Source organism: Carcharhinus amblyrhynchos, chromosome 1 (genome assembly GCF_965287045.1).
Source record: "Carcharhinus amblyrhynchos chromosome 1, sCarAmb.v2.hapA, whole genome shotgun sequence".
Classification (NCBI taxonomy): Eukaryota; Metazoa; Chordata; class Chondrichthyes; order Carcharhiniformes; family Carcharhinidae; genus Carcharhinus; species Carcharhinus amblyrhynchos.
Genome location: NC_137324.1, coordinates 38,068,492 through 38,086,091, shown reverse-complemented (window position 1 = coordinate 38,086,091; position 17,600 = coordinate 38,068,492). Strand labels below are relative to the sequence as shown.

At 42.7% G+C, this 17,600-nt stretch overlaps 1 protein-coding gene across 1 annotated transcript in view; it reads left to right on the top strand.

The window, feature by feature from the left end:
* LOC145357271 (myosin-IIIb) overlaps positions 1 to 17,600 on the top strand; it is a 148,178-nt gene that overhangs the window by 10,287 nt on the left and 120,291 nt on the right. The window contains exons 2-4 of the mRNA XM_080210522.1: positions 1,478 to 1,543; positions 4,070 to 4,200; positions 6,379 to 6,481. Coding sequence (XP_080066648.1) covers positions 1,478 to 1,543; positions 4,070 to 4,200; positions 6,379 to 6,481 — 300 coding nt within the window. The remainder of the gene's footprint in view (positions 1 to 1,477; positions 1,544 to 4,069; positions 4,201 to 6,378; positions 6,482 to 17,600) is intronic.

Sequence of the window (17,600 nt, the reverse complement as noted above, 5' to 3'; positions counted from 1 at the left end):
AGAGTCTTTCCACCTCTATCCTATCCATCCCATTCATCATCTTATACGTCTCAATGAGATCTCCCCTCATTCTTCTAAACTCTAATGAGTACAAGCCCAGTTTATTCAGCCTCTCCTCATAGCTCAACCCCCTCAACTCCGGTATCAGCCTAGTAAACCTCCTCTGCACTCCCTCCAAGGCCAAAATATCCTTGCGCAGGTGCGGCGCCCAAAACTGCACACAGTACTCCAGCTGCGGCCTCACCAATGCCCTATACAGCTGCAGCAAGACCTCCCTACTTTTATATTCAATCCCCCTCGCTATGAAGGCCAGCATCCCATTCGCCTTCCTGACCACCTGCTGCACCTGCAGGCTGGGTTTTTGCGACTCATGCACAAGGACCCCGAGGTCCCTCTGCACCGTCGCCTGCTGCAGTTTTTCGCCACGTAAGTAATAGTCCTTCCTACCTTTCTTCCTACCAAAGTGGACCACCTCACACTTGCCAACATTAAATTCCATTTGCCACTTCCTGGCCCATTCGCCCAGCCTATCTAGATCCTTCTGCAGACTCTCCACACCCTCCGCACAATTTGCCTTTCCCCCAATCTTGGTGTCATCAGCAAATTTCGACACCCTACACTCGGTTCCCTCCTCCAGATCATCTATATAAATGGTAAATAGCTGAGGCCCCAGCACCGACCCCTGGGGCACCCCACTAGTCACCAACCGCCAATCCGAATAGCACCCATTGACCCCCACTCTCTGCCTCCTATTTGACAACCAATCCTCTATCCACGCTAACACCCTACCCCCAACTCCATGTCCTCTGACCTTCTGCAGTAACCTCTTGTGAGGTACCTTATCAAACGCCTTCTGAAAATCCAGAAAGACCACATCCACCGGCTCTCCTCTATCCACACGGTATTTCATGTAGAGATAAAAGCCCTTCAGAGTTCACTGAATGTAATGTAATGCTGGCCTCACTTCATAGGTAAGCAAAAGTGTACACTCAATCAAATCCAAACAGGATATTAACATATTCTAAAAATAGGTGTGGACACACCAGAGATTGAAATGAGTCACAAAGTAATTAACTGGTGCAATGTAAACTCTTCAGAAAAGGAAGATCAAAGTGAAGCCTACCTTGTTCCATGCAATATGTGCTTCAAGAATTGATCTGCTGTACTTAATTGTTCATTACAGGGCATTTGCTAGTTTAGTGATAAAAGTACTGCAATGGCATGATCTGTTGTTAGAATTTCTTGTTTGCGATTAATATCTTAATTTTAGATTTTCTGGAATTACAAAGCAGTATTTTGATTTTATATTGAACTCTTCTTTTTGTAATCTCTTCCCCCTTTCTCTCATTGGAGATGGATAGGGATCTTATTTTACTCAGCCCCTTGTCTCTCCTCTATAATAGTGGAGAAAATTGTGAATACCTGTAGAAAAGTGTGTGCTGTAATTGGTTATAATCCTGCCATTTTTTTCTTACAGACTTATATTGGCGATATTCTCATAGCCATCAATCCTTTCAAGTATTTACCATTGTATGAAAAGTCGGTAGGTATTAATTTTACATATAGCATGTAACGGAAATTTAATGACATCCTGCTGTACAATGCTGATGCTTTTAAACTTGAATATTAATGATCACAATATATTTATGTGTAAGTATTATCTCCATTTTATGTGGAAAAATCAGTGTGTAATTATCAAAGGTTTCACATTGTGTTATTGCTCATTTTTTTTTAATGTTTTATTTACAAAGTAATAGAATCGTAGAACCCTACAGTGCAGAAAGAGGCCCTTCGGCCCATCAAGTCTGCACCGACCACAATCCCACCCAGGCCCTATCCCCTTATCCCAACATACTTCACCCACTAATCCCTCTAACCTAAGCATCCTAGTACACCTAAGGGGCAATTTTTAGCATGTCCAATCAACCTAACCCGCACATCTTTGCATTGTGGGAGGAAACTGGAGCACCCTGAGGAAACCGCACAGATACGAGGAGAATGTGCAAACTCCACACAGACAGTGACCCGAGCTGGGAATCGAACCCAGGTCCCTGGAGCTGTGAAACAGCAGTGCTAACCACTGTGCTACCGTGCCACCTTTTTAGTGCATGATAGAGTAGCCACAGTGGGTAGCACTGCTGCCTCACAGTGCCTGGTTTCTGGGTATAATTCCTGGCTTGAATCACTGTCTGTGTGGAATTTGTACATTCTCCCCATGTCTGCATGGGTTTCCTCCAGATGCTCTGTTTCCCCCCACAGCCTGAAAGATGTGCTGGTTAGGTGCATTGACCTGTGCAAGCACCAGAGTGTGGCAACTAGAGGAATTTCACAGTAACTTCACTGCAGTATTAATATAAGCCTTACTTGTGACTAGTAGACAAATAATCTTTAAATAGGAAAAGAAAAATTGAATCCTTTCAAACCATTGGATGCATTCCAAAAGTTAACTCTTGAATTCCAACAGAGCTTCTGTAAGAGAGAGAGAGAACTGCATCAAGATATTAGGACAGGGTGGGATTGTGGTTGGTGCAGATTCAATGGGCCAAATGGCATCCTGTAGGGTTTCTGTGACCTATAAGATATTCCCAGCATCAAACTTGATGTTCATGTGAAAATTTAAGAAATTTAAAATAATGACTGAGTTGATTAACCATTTAATGCTACACAATTGTCTGAACTGTGCCAAATGGTTGATATGATTGTAATTATAATAGACAGGCTGTGATTTCTTGAAAAGGTGAGTTCATTGTGATTTGTACTGGCATGATAGAGTCTGGATTTGAAGCATGTCCCCAAGGTAGAGGTAGGTAGTCAGGTGAAAAGACAGAGAATTGCACACTGCAGGTAGTGATTGCTGGAACTTGGGAAAAGGGAACAAGGAGTGATCCAGTGTCTAGCAAATAAAAAGTATGCAGGCAAGGGGTCCTTGCCTTGAGTAGGTCTGCGGCTGGACTGAGGCTTTTAAGGAATTTTAAAATGAAGATTGTAATCCCTGTATTCAAGTTTTGTCTTTTTTTGGCACGGAAACTTGATATGCAAGATTTTGATGAGAGAAATTGAGCTGCTAATTACTGTATGAGTTGAAGCTTGCACAGGACAAAGTCAGTAAGCCCACAATGAAAGGATTGGATAAATGTAACCTTGCTGTTGAAGACATTTTTGTGTTGGTCCAAAAAAGATTTCACTTTTGCTGGTGTGAATTTTGATTCATCGAGCACTTGACGCCAGAAAGGTGCCAATAGCATTGCAGTCCCTTGTAAAGTGATAGAATTCTATGTTGTCAGTGATCCTGTGTGAATGATATTGCTGGCATGTCAATTGGAATCATAAAATCCCACAATGCAGAAGGAGGCCATTCAGCCCATTGAGTCTGCACTGAGCACAATCCCACCCAGGCCCGATCCTCATAACACCATGCATTTACCCTAGCTAGACCCCCTGATACTAAGGGGCAATTTGTTAGCATGGCTGATCCAAAGTGTGATTATAGCAAGAGAGAAAGGTAAATGGAACCAGCAAAGATAATGCTGTGAAAGTAGACTGTTTGGGAGAGGCGTTGCAAGAAAGCTGTTTACTTGGTATTCGTAGAGGGTGTTGAGAAGTTATGCCAGCAAGTATGGTCACAGTTCAGCAGGATGTTGATGCTGTGAATGGGTCAGAAAATGGAGCAGGGTTGCTTTGAGAGAGGTAAGCACATATTTAGCTGAATGAATATGTTGAGCTTTGAGAAGCTGGAAATAATACATTCGGTGGTGGTGGTGGTTTGGAAAGCAAGTTGAATAATGCTATAGCAAGCTTAAATGAGAATCTCTGACCAGCGGAATAAACTGCGTGCTTCCTTCTATGTTATGTCACAGCAGTGACGGTGACATTTGAAGCATTCTTTCTATGTTTTCACTGCCAGTGAGAACTCCTTTTTTTACTTTGTCATGTGATTTTTTTTGTGCTAGGTGATTGGACCTGATCAAGCTAAAACCTAATCACGTAAATGGCAACCAATAATGCTGTAGTGTCTATAAAACCCAAGAATAGTACACTGTTTTAACTGCTTTGTGTTTTCATTTGTCAGGAAGCCGAAAAGTACAAAAGTTGTTCAAAGAACAGCCTCCCACCTCACATTTTTGCAGTGGCCGATCGTGCATATCGATCAATGTTGGGACGCTTAGCCAGTGGCCCCAAGAACCAATGTATAGTCATCAGGTGAGATTATATTAATGAAATTATATAATAAAATCATGTGCTTAAATGTATTTGGCCTTGTCCATGTCTCCTACAGCAGGCATTGGTACATATTTTAAGTCTTTCTGTAAGGGGAAGAAAGCCAGTTATCTGGAATCTAAAGTTTACAATTTTCTGGTGAAAAGGCTATTTTTCAACACTTCCTTCATGTGGGGTCATAACTTCCATCCAGTGTTGGGAATTGATGGCCCGTTGGAATTACAATTTAAAGCACACCTACTTGCTGTGAGAAACTTTTGGGGAAACCTCTGAAGGCCGCAGCTGCTTTGAGCTTGCAGTGAAAGAGCCCCTGTGGGCCACAAGCAGTCCAGTATCAGCGAGCTCAAGGAGGCCATGCCCTCTTATGCTGTACTAGTTGCCATAAAGCAAGGCGGACCCAGTGAAGTTGACAGACCAGGGACTAGGTAAGTGGGTAGGATTTGGCTAATCAAGGGGTGGCATGGTAGCCCAGTGGTTAGCACTGCTGCTTCATAGCTCCAGGGATCTGGGTATGAATCCCGGCTTGGGGCACTCTGTGTGGAGTTTGCACATTCTCCCTGTGTCTGCGTGGGTTTCCTCCGGGTGCTCCTGTTTCCACCCACAGTCCAAAGATGTGCGGGTTAGGTTAATTGGCCATGCTAAATTGCCCCTTCGTGTCCCGGGATGCATAGGTTATAGGGATTAGTGGGTAAAATATATGGGGATAGGGCCTGGGTGGGATTGTGTTCGGTGCAGACTCGATGGGCCAAATGGCCTCTTTCTGCACTGTAGGGTTTCTATGAAGAGGGTTGTACTGGGGTGTCAAGGCTGGGGGGGGGTGGGGGGCATTAGAGTCGGTGCCCGTGGGTTGAGGAGGATGGACTCCTGTGCAACTGGGGGTCTAGGGAATCCCTGGGGTTTAGGGTTAGGAATTCTAGAGTAGGGGGAGAGGTGAATGATTACTTAGGGGGTTTAGGTAGGATACAGAGTGTGGAAGAGTGTCCCATGTGGAGCTTGAACCAGGTCTTTAAGATAGTATTGAAATTAGAAGTGTTTTTTTTCTAACTCTGTCAGAGTAACTATTACAGTAACCCTGGTAGAACCAGCCAAAGTTAGTGAATTTAACTTGCTCTGTTGGATGATTCTCATTACAATGTAATTGTCTTGAGGAAGTTGGCACTTGCAGACAATTGCCCTGTTAATTTTTACCTGGAAACCTGAGATTCCCCAGTGCCTCTTTGGGGGTACTCTAAATCCATGCTGGGGTCCAGGAAGTTACAGGCCATGATTTGGAGTTCTTGGGGTAGCATAACATTAATGTATTAGTTTGGCCTTGGCTAGGGCAAAGAAAAATGGAACTTTTCATTGTTGGTGTGACTAGCTAGTTCATATCAGTATTACATATAGAACATGTGTTATAGCACAACCAGTGATAATAATTATCCTTTTTGTAGATGACATCTTGTAGTATTGTGCCTTGTGTGAGTTTGTGGCTTTAACTCTAACATCTGGGTTGAGACACAGCTTCCCAAGCTGGAATCTCATGCACAGCATCAGTAGGATTATTTTCAAAATTATGAATTTGACTTTAATGTTGCTATTAATATTTCCTTAAAGTTTATTTATTAGTTACAAGTAAGGCTCAGTAACACTGGAATTAAGTTACTGTGAAATTCCTGTAGTCTTGTCCTAATTTAGTTTGTTTGTTTATTTGGTTTGACCTTAAAAGAGGACCACAGTCCAGCGGCTGTTCGGGTCAATGCACCTAACGCACACATTTTTCAGAATGTTGGGGGGGTAACTGGAGCACCTGGAGGAAACCCACACAGACACGGGGAGAACGTGCAAACTCCATATAGGTAGTCACCCAAGGCTGCAATCGACCCAGGGTCCCTGGCGCTGTGAAACAGCAGCGCTAACCACTGTGCCACCCTAGAGCATGGGAACAGTGAAACCATTTTTATAATTTTCAGTTGCCTGTGGAACTACGATGGGAATTTCTTGTTCTCCCTGATTTTATAATTGCCCTGAATTCACCTGGCCCGTTACACAGAAGTTTCATATATTTCTGTAAATGTTGATTATTAATAGTTTGTACTCTTCTCTGGAATCTTAATGTTGAATAGGAAAACGGAAGTTGGAGATTATACATGCATTTTATTATTTCATTTGGACTAACAGTGGGGAAAGTGGCGCGGGGAAAACGGAAAGCACCAAGCTGCTGCTGCGACAGATCATGGAGCTCTCCAAAGGGAATTCTCAGTTGGAAAGGCAGGTTCTTCAGGTAAGAAAGTTTGTAAAAAAAACACAATTGTTTACAGATTTCAGTCCCTCCCTCACAAAGCAGAGAGCAGTCAAAGGTCATCTGGGACTGGCAACATTTAATTTTATTTAAATGGAACAACTGTTGTTAAAATAGCACTTTGTGTATAATGAAGATGGAACAATTTTTAAAATAGTGCATCTTTGTGTTTCACACAAATAGATTTTAAATGCATCACTAATATATTTACATATTTCTATGATTTTGCTTTATTATTAGTCTCATGTGGTTAACCCACATGGAGGATATTGTTGACCAATTGAAATTTCCCCTTGTATTTTAGGAGAATGTGAGCAAACAGCAAAAGACCTGTTGAGTCAAGAGCACTGTCAACTTTTCATTCGTGTATGATTGCCTTTCCTTGAGAAGTGGCGAACTAGAAATAATGTTGATGCAGGTTCCTGTATAAACATGTAGGGAGGCTTGCCTGTTATCAAACTGTGGCTGTGAATTGCAATGTGTGCCAATATGTCACTCTGTTCATCATGTGCATAGAGAGTTTGCAGTGACGCCATTTACCTTGGTCTTTAACACAGAATGAAGCAATTGGTTTTTTTGGCCTAGGTAAGTGGAACCACCATTGTGACCTCAGGCGCAAGAAAGCGCTGTGAAGCGTTTGTTGCGGCTAAAAGCAGGCAACAGTTTTACTCTCCCCACTCAACTTGTAGAAAAAATAAGTATCTGTTGGTTACGGATTGGAAGCCATGCATAGCAATCTGCTCTCCTGTGATGATTCAAACTAATCTTCATCGAATGAGATGTTGATAAGATCTAACTGGAATTGGTATGCAGTTAAAGTGTAACCTAATTGTGTTGATCTTGATTATCTTCCTTCATAATCACTTATTTGATTGCATGGCTTGACTTAGTGCAACATGTTAACCCTCACATCTCACACCTAAGCTTTGACTATTTTAGCTTCAGTTATCTCTTTCATCACCCCGAGAAATTGGTCTCTATCAACATCTCCTCAGAAATGGAGGGAGAGTTGCCACTTGAGCCAAGGTGAATCGGACTGCACTTGTGCTGATTTGAGAGAATTTGAAAAAGAGAAGAGAGACCGATTATATACAAACACAAGGAGATAAATGTCAATACCAAATGAATGCACTTTTTTTTCAAAGCAGTAAATAATGGTTTACAGTTTCTTTACAACTTCCCCCACTCCAATACTGAAGGTGCTAACACTTACTGCAATACAATTGCAGTCATTAACTGCCGTGTCTTAAGTGGGCGATCACAATGAGCGAGTTCAGGTACAGAATGTTGAGAGGCTGTTTGAATGTGAGTGTCGTCACAGCTGAGCCAAATTCTGGTTTCTCCAGACTCTGCTAGAAGAGCAAAACAAAGGAAGAGCAAACAAAGGGAAGATTTTCAGTGTTCCCACAGAAGCAAACTGTAACTTGACTGCGACTCGCACTCAAACCATGAATGGGGTGAATAAAGTTGCAGATGTTGAGTGATCTGTTGTGTATTTCCAGCATTGGTTCAGTTAGATGTAGTCCACACAAGCTGAGCGATGTGCAGGGCATGTTACAGTAAATATAAAGGAAAAAGACAGTTGGACCAAAACAATTTTTATCTTACACTGGTTGCATTGAAAACAGTTGTTGAAAAAGAAACATTAAGTGCTATCTCTAGAATTACAGTACTAACTTTTTGTACACTGTTTAATTAAACAGTGAACAACATCAAACCAAACTGTCAACTTCGATTTTGTCCTTCCAAATATGTGTTTAATATAAATGGAAAAACAGCTATGTTAAAATAGTCCATCATTGTGCCTTTAATATAAATAGGGTGGAGCGGTTGGTTTAGCTCAGTTGGCTGGGCAGCTGGTTCATGATGCAGATTGACACCAAAAGCGTGGGTTCAATTCCTGTATCGGTTGAGGCTATTTGTGAAAACCCTGCCTTCTCAACCTTGCCCCTTGCTTGAAGTGTTGTGATCCTCAGGTTAAATCACCATCAGTCGGTGTTTTCTCGCTCAAAGGGCAGAGCAGCCGATGGTCATCTAGGGCTGGAGCAATATTTTATTTCAATATAAATGGAACAACAACTGTGTTAAAATAGCCCATCATTGTGGTTAATATGAATGGTGCAGTGGTTAGCATTGCTGCCTCACAGCATCAGGGACCCAGTTTTGATTCCTGGCTTGGATCACTGTCTGTGCAGAGTCTGCAATTTCCTCCCACAGTCCGAAAGGCGTGCTGGGGTTGGTGCATTGGCCATGCTAAATTCTCCCTCAGTGTACCTGAACAGGCGTTAGAATGTGGTGACTAGGAAATTTTCACAGCAACTTCACTGCAGTGTTAATGTAAGCCAACTTGTGACACTAATAAATAAACTTTTAACTAAAAAATTGTTAATAGCACATCCTTATGTTTAATACAAATGGATTATCAATGCATTAATATATTTGATTTTGATTCAATTTGATTTATTATTGTCAAATGTACTGGGATGCAGTGAAAAGTATTATTTCTTGTGCACTATACAGACAGAGCATACCATTCATTGAGAAGGAAAGGAGAGAGTGCAGAATGTAGTGTTACAGTCATAGCTAGGGTGTAGAGAAAGATCAACTTAATGCAAGGTAAATCCATTCAAAAGTCTAGCAGCAGGGAAGAAGCAGTTCTTGATTTGCCGATGCATGACCTCAGATTTTTGTGTCTTCCACCCTATGGGAGAAGATGGAAGAGAGAGTGTCCAGTGTGCGTGCGGTCTTTAATTATGCTGGCCGCTTTGCTGAGGCAGCGGAAAATATAGTCAGTGGATGGGAGGCTGGTTTGCGTGATGGATTGGACTACATTCATGACCTTTTGTAGTTCCTTATGGTCTTGGGTAGAACGGGAGCCATACCAAGCTGTGATACAGCCATATCACCTATTATTAGAACAACTACTTATTTGTATCAAACGTTTAACATATAAAATGCCACAAGTCACTTCACAGAAGTGTTCTAAATTAAAATTTAATAGAAGTCATACACAAAGATATTAGGGTAGTTGTCCACAAACTTGGTCAGAGAGAGGTTTTAAGGAGCACCTTAATAGGAGACAGGGGCAAAGAGATTTCTGGAGAGAATTATTTAAGGACCCCACGCACCTCAGACATTCTCTCTTCCAACAGGAAAAAGATACGAAAGTCTGAGGACATATACCAACCAACTTAAGAACTGCTTCTTCCTGGCTGCTGTCAGACTTTTGAATGGACTTTTCTTGCATTAAGTTGATCTTTCTCTACACCCTAGCTATGACAGTAACACTACATTCTGCATTCTCTTGTTTCCTTCTCTATGAATGGTATGCTCTGTCTACATAGTGTGCAAGAAACAATACTTTTCACTGTATGCTAATACATGATAATAATAAGTCAGATCAATCAAAGATAGTGGAAAGGCTTTTGGGGCATTTGGAGCAAAGCTCCCACTAAACTGCACAGTGACCTGAGTCACGGAGCAGGCTGCACCCAGGTTGGCCACTTTTTAAGTTAGCATATGTTTGCTGCAGTGTAAATAAACTTAAATGGGTTGTGTACTCAAATTGCCCAATGCTCCAAAACAAAATTAGGGGAATCATTGGCCAGGAAGTGAGTGACTCACAACAGAATATTTAACCTTGTGTCCAGTTAAACTTTTGGTCAACAGGATATTAATACTGGAGAATTTGACAACTATAACACCATTGAATGTTGAGGGGAAGTGGTTTGAAACTCTCTTGTCAGAGATGATTATTGCCTGGCACTTACGTGACACATGTTATCTGCCACCTATCATGCTAACTGAACTATTATGTTTAACTAGAAAGTTTTGTTGGTCAGAGGTGCTACGTAAATCCAATTAAAGTGCAACACAAAGAATTGCTCAATCATTTAACTGCTCTTGAAACAATTTATTAATAAAGTTCAATGCTCAAAGGAATGATCTTCCTTTTTATGTAGCCCCTGTCAGTTCCAAACTACTTTGCAGCCATTGAAATGTTTGAGTATAGTTGCTATTGTAATGGAAATGCAGCAGCAATTTGTCACACCAAGAGCTCGCAAGGAGCAATTTATTGATAACCAAATAATCTGTTAGAAGGATGCTAGGAGAACCCCTCTTTTAAATAGCCCAGTGGAATATTTTACATTTAGGTCAGCTTAATGTCTCATCTGAATGTTGTCAACTCTTGACAATGCAGTGCTCTCTGTACTACAGTTATTGCAAGTATTATTCCAAATTTACTAACTTGGATGTATTGGCTTTGTTGAGCAGATTGCCCTCTTTGCTCTGAATTGCAAGCTTGTGGGTTCAAACCCACTTCAGAATTTGAACACAATTTAGAAGACCCTTTGGTTTGGTACTGGAGGTTTTGCCATTCAGGTGAACATGAATGATCCCTTGGTAACCCCAAGGCAGGATTGGCCACTGTTCCCTTGGAGAGAATCATGAAAAAAAAGCATGCACCTGTTTGGACTTTTATAGAAACTTTTGTGTGTGATTAGTTACTGTGTTTACTTACACAGCAGAGACTGCGTTTCAAAAAGCAATTCCATTTCTGTGAAATAACAACAGAAAATACTGAATAAGCCCAGCAGGTCTGGCAGCATCTGTGGAGAGAGAAACAGAGTTCTTAAGAAGAGCCACATGGATTTGATGTTAACTCTATTTCTCTCTCCACAGATGTTGCCGGACCTGATTTTTCCCAGCATTTTCTAGTTTTATGGCAGATTCCCAGCATCTGCAGTATTTTGCTTCTACTTTGTGAAACTTTGAGATGACATAAATGGGGCTATATAAATGCACATTGTGTTATTTTGTATAAGTAATGTTACGCTTTTAAGGAGAAATCAGGAAGTGGTGACTGTAACGTGCATTGACCCAAACAGGCGCCAGACTGTGGCAACTTGGGGAATTTCACGGTAAGTTCAGTGCAGTGTTAATGTAAACCTTACTTGTGGCTAATAAACTTTATACTTTAAAAAATATACAATTGCGTGTGGATTTGGCTGTATTTAGTTTTTCAGGATGGTGATTAAAAAATTACAGCTCAGACCTTTTACCAATGTTACCTGCCACCTATCGGGGTTCTTTTGTCACCCACAGACATTTTCTTGACTCAAAGCCATGTGTAGAGTTGCCACGTTTCTAGTGATTTCCATCCACAAAGCTTTTCCCACCTGCGCGATATGCACTGAAAGCAAGGGCAAGTGGTGAAGTGCATGCTGAGCACACACTACACTGACTGTGAGAGCCATGTGCTTCCTCTGCATCCAATCAAGTGTAAATATTTATTTTGTTTTAACCACTTGAAGTTTTTTAATTCATTCATGGGACATGAGCATAGCCAGCTGACCCATCCCTAGTTACCCTTGGAGGGCAGTTGAGAGACAACTGTTATTGTGGCTCTGGAGTCATATTGCAGGCCTGGTGAAGTTGGCAGATTTCCTTCACCTAAAGGGCATTAGTGAACTAGATGGGTTTTTCCGACAATCAACAATGGTTTCGTGGTCATCAGTAGATTCTTAATTCCAGATTTTTTTTTATTGAGTTTCAAACCCGGGTCCCCAGAACATTTGAGTTCCTGGATCCCACAAGAACTCCCTATAGTTCTATTAATAAATGAATGATTAAGCATTTTTCATAATGCCCACCAAATATTTCATAATTTAAGTATCTCATTTGAGGGAGATGGTTAGCAAACATGCTTGATTTCAATCTTGTGGTCCCTGAGATGAAGGAGAGCCACTCATGTGGCCCACTCACCAGCCTTAGTTGCCCATTGCTACTTTAACAGGATGTAGGCATCACTGTTATGACCAGCATTTTTGTTGTCCATTGCTAATTGCCCTTGAACTTGGTGGTGGTGATGGAGCAACATCTTGAACAGATGCAAGTCATGTGGTGTTGATACACCCACAGTGCTGTTAGGGAGGGAGCTCCATCATTTTGACCCAACAACAGTGAAGGAATGGCAATATATTTTCAAGTCAGGATGTTCTGTGACTTGGAGGGCGACTTGCAGATGTCTCTCTTATGGTGCTGTCCTAATTCTCCCATGCCATGCTACTCCGGTGAATGCAGTTTGGCTAAGCGGCTTTTCAGGACAGCTGAGCAGGCTAAACCTGGAAGATCCAGGTTCAGACTGTTCCATCCCAGCAAGTGAGCTGGCTGCTTGAAAAGCATCAGTGTAGGGACCTGATGGAGTGGCAGTGGTGGGAGCATGACTGCTGTTTTCTAGAAAGGGCTACAGATTCCTGCTGTACTCATATGGGGCAGAGCCTTAGCCTTCTGAGTAATCTGTTGGAGAATTAGCTGCAGATGGTGTGATCTTGCACACCTTGCAATTATGTATTTTTTTAAAGTATAAAATTTATTAGCCACAAGTAAGGTTTACATTAGCACTGCACTGAAGTTACTGTGAAATTCCCCAAGTTGCCGCAGTCTGACGCCTGTTTGGGTCAATGCTGTCGGACCATGCAAGTCTACTTGAAGATTGATATCTGTGGGGTTGGGTGGAAGCAAGGTGTGCAAGATCACACCATCTAAGAACATAACATAAGAAATAGGATCAGGAGTAGGCCATCTAGCCTCTTGAGCCTGCCCTGCCATTCAATAAGATCATGGTTGATCTGAAGTGGCTCAGTTCCACTTTCCCGCCCTCTCCCCATAACCCTTAATCCTATCAACCCGCATCTTAAAAATATTTAGCGAGGCAGCCTCCACCACTTCAACGGGCAGAGAATTCCAGAGATCCCTAGTTACCCTTGGAGGGCAGTTGAGAGACAACTATGTTATTGTGGCTCTGGAGTCATATTGCAGGCCTGGTGAGGTTGGCAGATTTTGGAGTCGAGTGTGTATCTGCAGCTAGCAAGATCACACCATCTGCAGCTAGTGGTTCAGACCAGACTGTAGAGTAAGGATGTAGTGCGATTTGGGTAGCCGTTCAATGAAGTAGCAGTACTTCAGAATGGATGGTTTCGGCAATGCTGTTTACAATCAACTTCCCTCCACTGAGGGATTTAGGAGATGCAACTGTGCCTGTAGCTCTCTATTGCTCCCTGTGCTATGTGTCACCTTGTCCTAATAAGAGAGAGGGAAAATTGCCAGTGCACTTGTTGCAGTACAGCTGGGTGTATGTGGACGTTACAATATATGGTCAGCATGTAAGTGTGTGAGGATGTGTGGGCGGCATGGTGGCACGATGGTTAGCATTGTGCCTCTCAGCGTCACGAACCTGGTTCAGTTCTAGCCTTGGATCACTGTCAGTGTGGCGTCAACATGTTTCCTCTGGGTGGTCTGCTTTCCTCCCACAATAAGAGATATGCAGATTAGATGAACTGGCCATGTTAAGTTGCTCCTTAATTTTCCAAGATGAGTAGGTTAGAAGGATTAGCCTTGGTAAATGTATGGGGATGGGGGAAAGGACCTGCTTAAGGTACTCTGTCAGAGTTTGTGCAGACTTGATAGGCTGAATGACTGCCTCCTGCACAGTAAGCATTCCATGGATTCCATATCTGAATGTTAGACATGAATCCTGATCATTTGAATGCTGACAGGAACGTAGAAAATAGGAGATGGAGACCATTCGGCTCTTTATAGCTGCTTTGCAATTGATTACATCATAGCTGATGATCCAATTCAATAGCCTGGTTATGCATTTCCCTGCCCTGCCCCACCTCTCCCAGTGATTTGGTGACAAGGATATGACTGTGTTACAAGCTGGCATTTTGAAGATATGTTCGCTGCACTTGATTCGTATAAGAACATTGTATTCTTCCAGCACTGCAAACAGATTTGAGGGCAGATTTCTTGCATTAATCTTTGTGTCTGCCCGCTCCCATGCCCTCCACTGCCGGAATGGCCTGTCCGCTCCCTGTGGAATTTGATGTCTCTTTCTAACTCCTGGGTGAAGGTCAGCAGTGTGAAATCTGTCTGGGTTACTGCTCCACTTGATGTTGGAACTATTTCGGAAAGTGTTTCTCACAATTGCTACTGGCCCCTTTTAAGTGACGCAGGCCATCTTCGGAAAGTGCAAGCTCACACTGCAAACTTTTTGACACCTTGGCTCCTGCTGATATGCAGCTGGTCAGCAGCATGTTTATTGCTGGGCTAAACCCCTTCACTCATGGAAATGAGCACACAATGCAAAGGTTGCATGCTACCTGCATCATGTGGATGGACAGTTGGGTAACCCAGCAATCCTGTGCCTACAAAACAGCTATATAGAATTTTTAACCCATTGATTTCTGTCCACATTTGATTATCAGTGTTCCAAAATGTGTCCAGGCTCCCCAGCTCTCCTCCTCTGCTGTCCCTGATACCTTGTCTGCTGCGTCAGTTTACTCCGGGTGCTCCAGTTTCCTCCCACAATCTGGAAAAAATGTGCTAGTTAAGTGGATTCCACATTTTCCTCTACCCCCAGTGATTGGTGGCAAGGCACATTGAGGTGAGGTTGGTAGCTGGCATTTTGAATGTTCACGAACCTTGATGTTTTGTGTAAGAACATTGTATTTAGATGGATTGGCCATGCTAAACTCTCCCTTGGCGTACCTGAACAGGCGTCGGAGTATGGCAACTAGGGGATTTTCACAGTAACTGCTTTACAATGTAAGCCTAATAATAAAAAAACTTGAAAAACACACCAACTAAAGTAGCCATTGAAAATACGAATTAAATCTGTGTGGATATTACTGCAATAAGTCTTGCATAAGTGGCTTACAACATTGTAAGTATCACTGCATAGCTTGGCATTTAACACGCTACAGTTTTGAAACAAAAACAGTCCCAGGAATGAATTAAATTTGAGTTCAATGTGAGAGTGATTGCTGTAAGTGTTTGAGCATAAGTATTTGAGAGAAGGCTGCTTTTCTGTCACTACACTGCTGCAGATCATTTGAGGACTGCGAGAACCCATAGCTAAGAAAACCTTTTTAAAGTTTTGAAAATACTACCAAAATACACACAGATTAGAGATAAGGGAGGGCGATTTTTTTTTTTTCTTCCCCTGCATTCCTTCTCCCCCCCCCCCCCCCCCCCCCCCAAAAAAAATTTGAATTGGTGGGAAAAATGGTGTAAATCACGATGGTCTTTCAGACTCAGATCTCCCACACTCCGTGCAATACAGAGGTCACGATCATGAATATCATTAAAAGCTTGGGGGACAGGAGGGGGCCTATTCACACCGAAGTCTCACAGTTCCAGAACAAGTGCAGTGGCCCTAATCGGTCCGCCTGTGGTTTGCTGGCCAGCTGGGGGCATCTGCAGTGCTGCCCCTCCACTCCCTCCCTGGGTATCAGAGCACCCCAATCTCCACACCTCCCGTCCACCCAGGTAGTGACGATCCACCCTCGCCCCAATGTTTGTTTGGCCTCCCTCCAACCTCAATTGATCCCGTCGATCACCCCAGGTCCCGCCCACAATAGGCCTTGGCACTGCTCGATATCTGGTGGCACTTTGCTCCTTGGGCAGTGCCAGGGAGTGCATGCTGGCATTGCCAGGGTGCCCATGCCCAGTGGGCACCACCCTCCCTCCTGCAGGGTCTCCTGGTAGTTCCCTGAACATGAGGAGCTACTCTAAACCCCACTGGAGTGAAATGCTCCTGGCAGGGTGGGAGATGATGTCGCGCCCGGAGAATTCAGTCCCAGGCTCAGTGGGACCTGTACAAGAGAGATGGGTTACACCTGAACTACAAGAGGACCAATATACTTGCAGGGAGATTTGCTAGTGTTATTGGGGAGGGCTTAAACTAGATTTGCAGGGGATGGGAGCCAGAGTGCCACAGCAGATAGTGGGGGTAAAAATAAATGATAATTCATGCAAAATCATAAATAGAAGGGGGTAATAATCCTCTGAAGTGTGTCTGTTTCAATGCCAGGGGTAGGCAGCTGAGTTGAGGGCATGGATTGACACATGGAATTATGACATTATAGCCTTTAGTGAAACTTGGCTACAAGAGGGGCAGGACTGGCAGCTCAATGTTCCAGAGTTCCAATGTTTCAGATGTGATAGAGGCAGAGGTGGGGGGGGTGGCATTGCTAGTCAGGGAAAATATTGCAGCAGTGCTCAAACAGCACAGATTAGAGGGCTTGTCTATCGAGGCCATGTGGGTGGAGCTGAGAAACAGGAAAGGTATGACCACATCAATGGAATTGTTATTATATACTACCCAATAGTCAGCGAGAATTAGAGGAGCAAATCTGCAGAGAGATAGCAGACAACTGCCAGAAACATAAAAATTGTGATAGGGGATTTTAATTTTCCACATAGATTGGGACTACCATACTGTTAAAGGTCTAGACGGGGTGGGGTTTGTAAAATGTGTTCAGGAAAAGTTTCTAAATCGATACCTTGAGGTACCAACTAGAGAGGATGCATTATTAGATCTCCTGTCAGGAAATGAGTTAGGGCAAGTGACGGAAGTATGTGTAGGGGAACACTTTAGTTCCAGTGATTATAATGCCATTAGTTTCAACTTGATCATGGATAGTGATAGTTCTGGTCCTCAGGTTGAGATCCTAAACTGGAATAAAGCCAGATTTGAAGAAATGAGAAAGGATCTAAAAAGCGTGGATTGGAACAGGCTATTCTATGGCAAGGATGTGATTGGTAAGTGGGAGGCCTTCAAAGGAGAAATTTTGAGTGTGCAGAGTTTGTATGTTCCTGTCAGGATTAAAGGCAAAGTGAATAAGAATAAGGAACTTTGGTTCTCGAGGGATATTGCAACTCTGATAAAGAAGAGGAGAGAGATGTATGACACGTATAGGCAACAAATAAAATACTTGAAGAGTATAAAAAGTGTAAGAAACTACTTAAGGAGGAAATCAGGAGGGCTAAAAGAAGACATGAGGTTGCTATGGCAGTCAAGATGAAGGATAATCCTAAGAGCTTCTACAGGTATATTAAGAGCAAAAGGATAGTAAGGGATAAAATTGGTTCTCTTGAATATCAGAGTGGTCAGCTTTTATGGAACCAAAATAAATAGGGGAGATATTTAAATGGGTTTTTTGCATCTGTATTTGCTAAGGAAACTGGCATGGAGTCTACAGAAATAAGGTAAACAATTAGGGAGGTCATGGAACCTATACAGATTAAAAGGGAA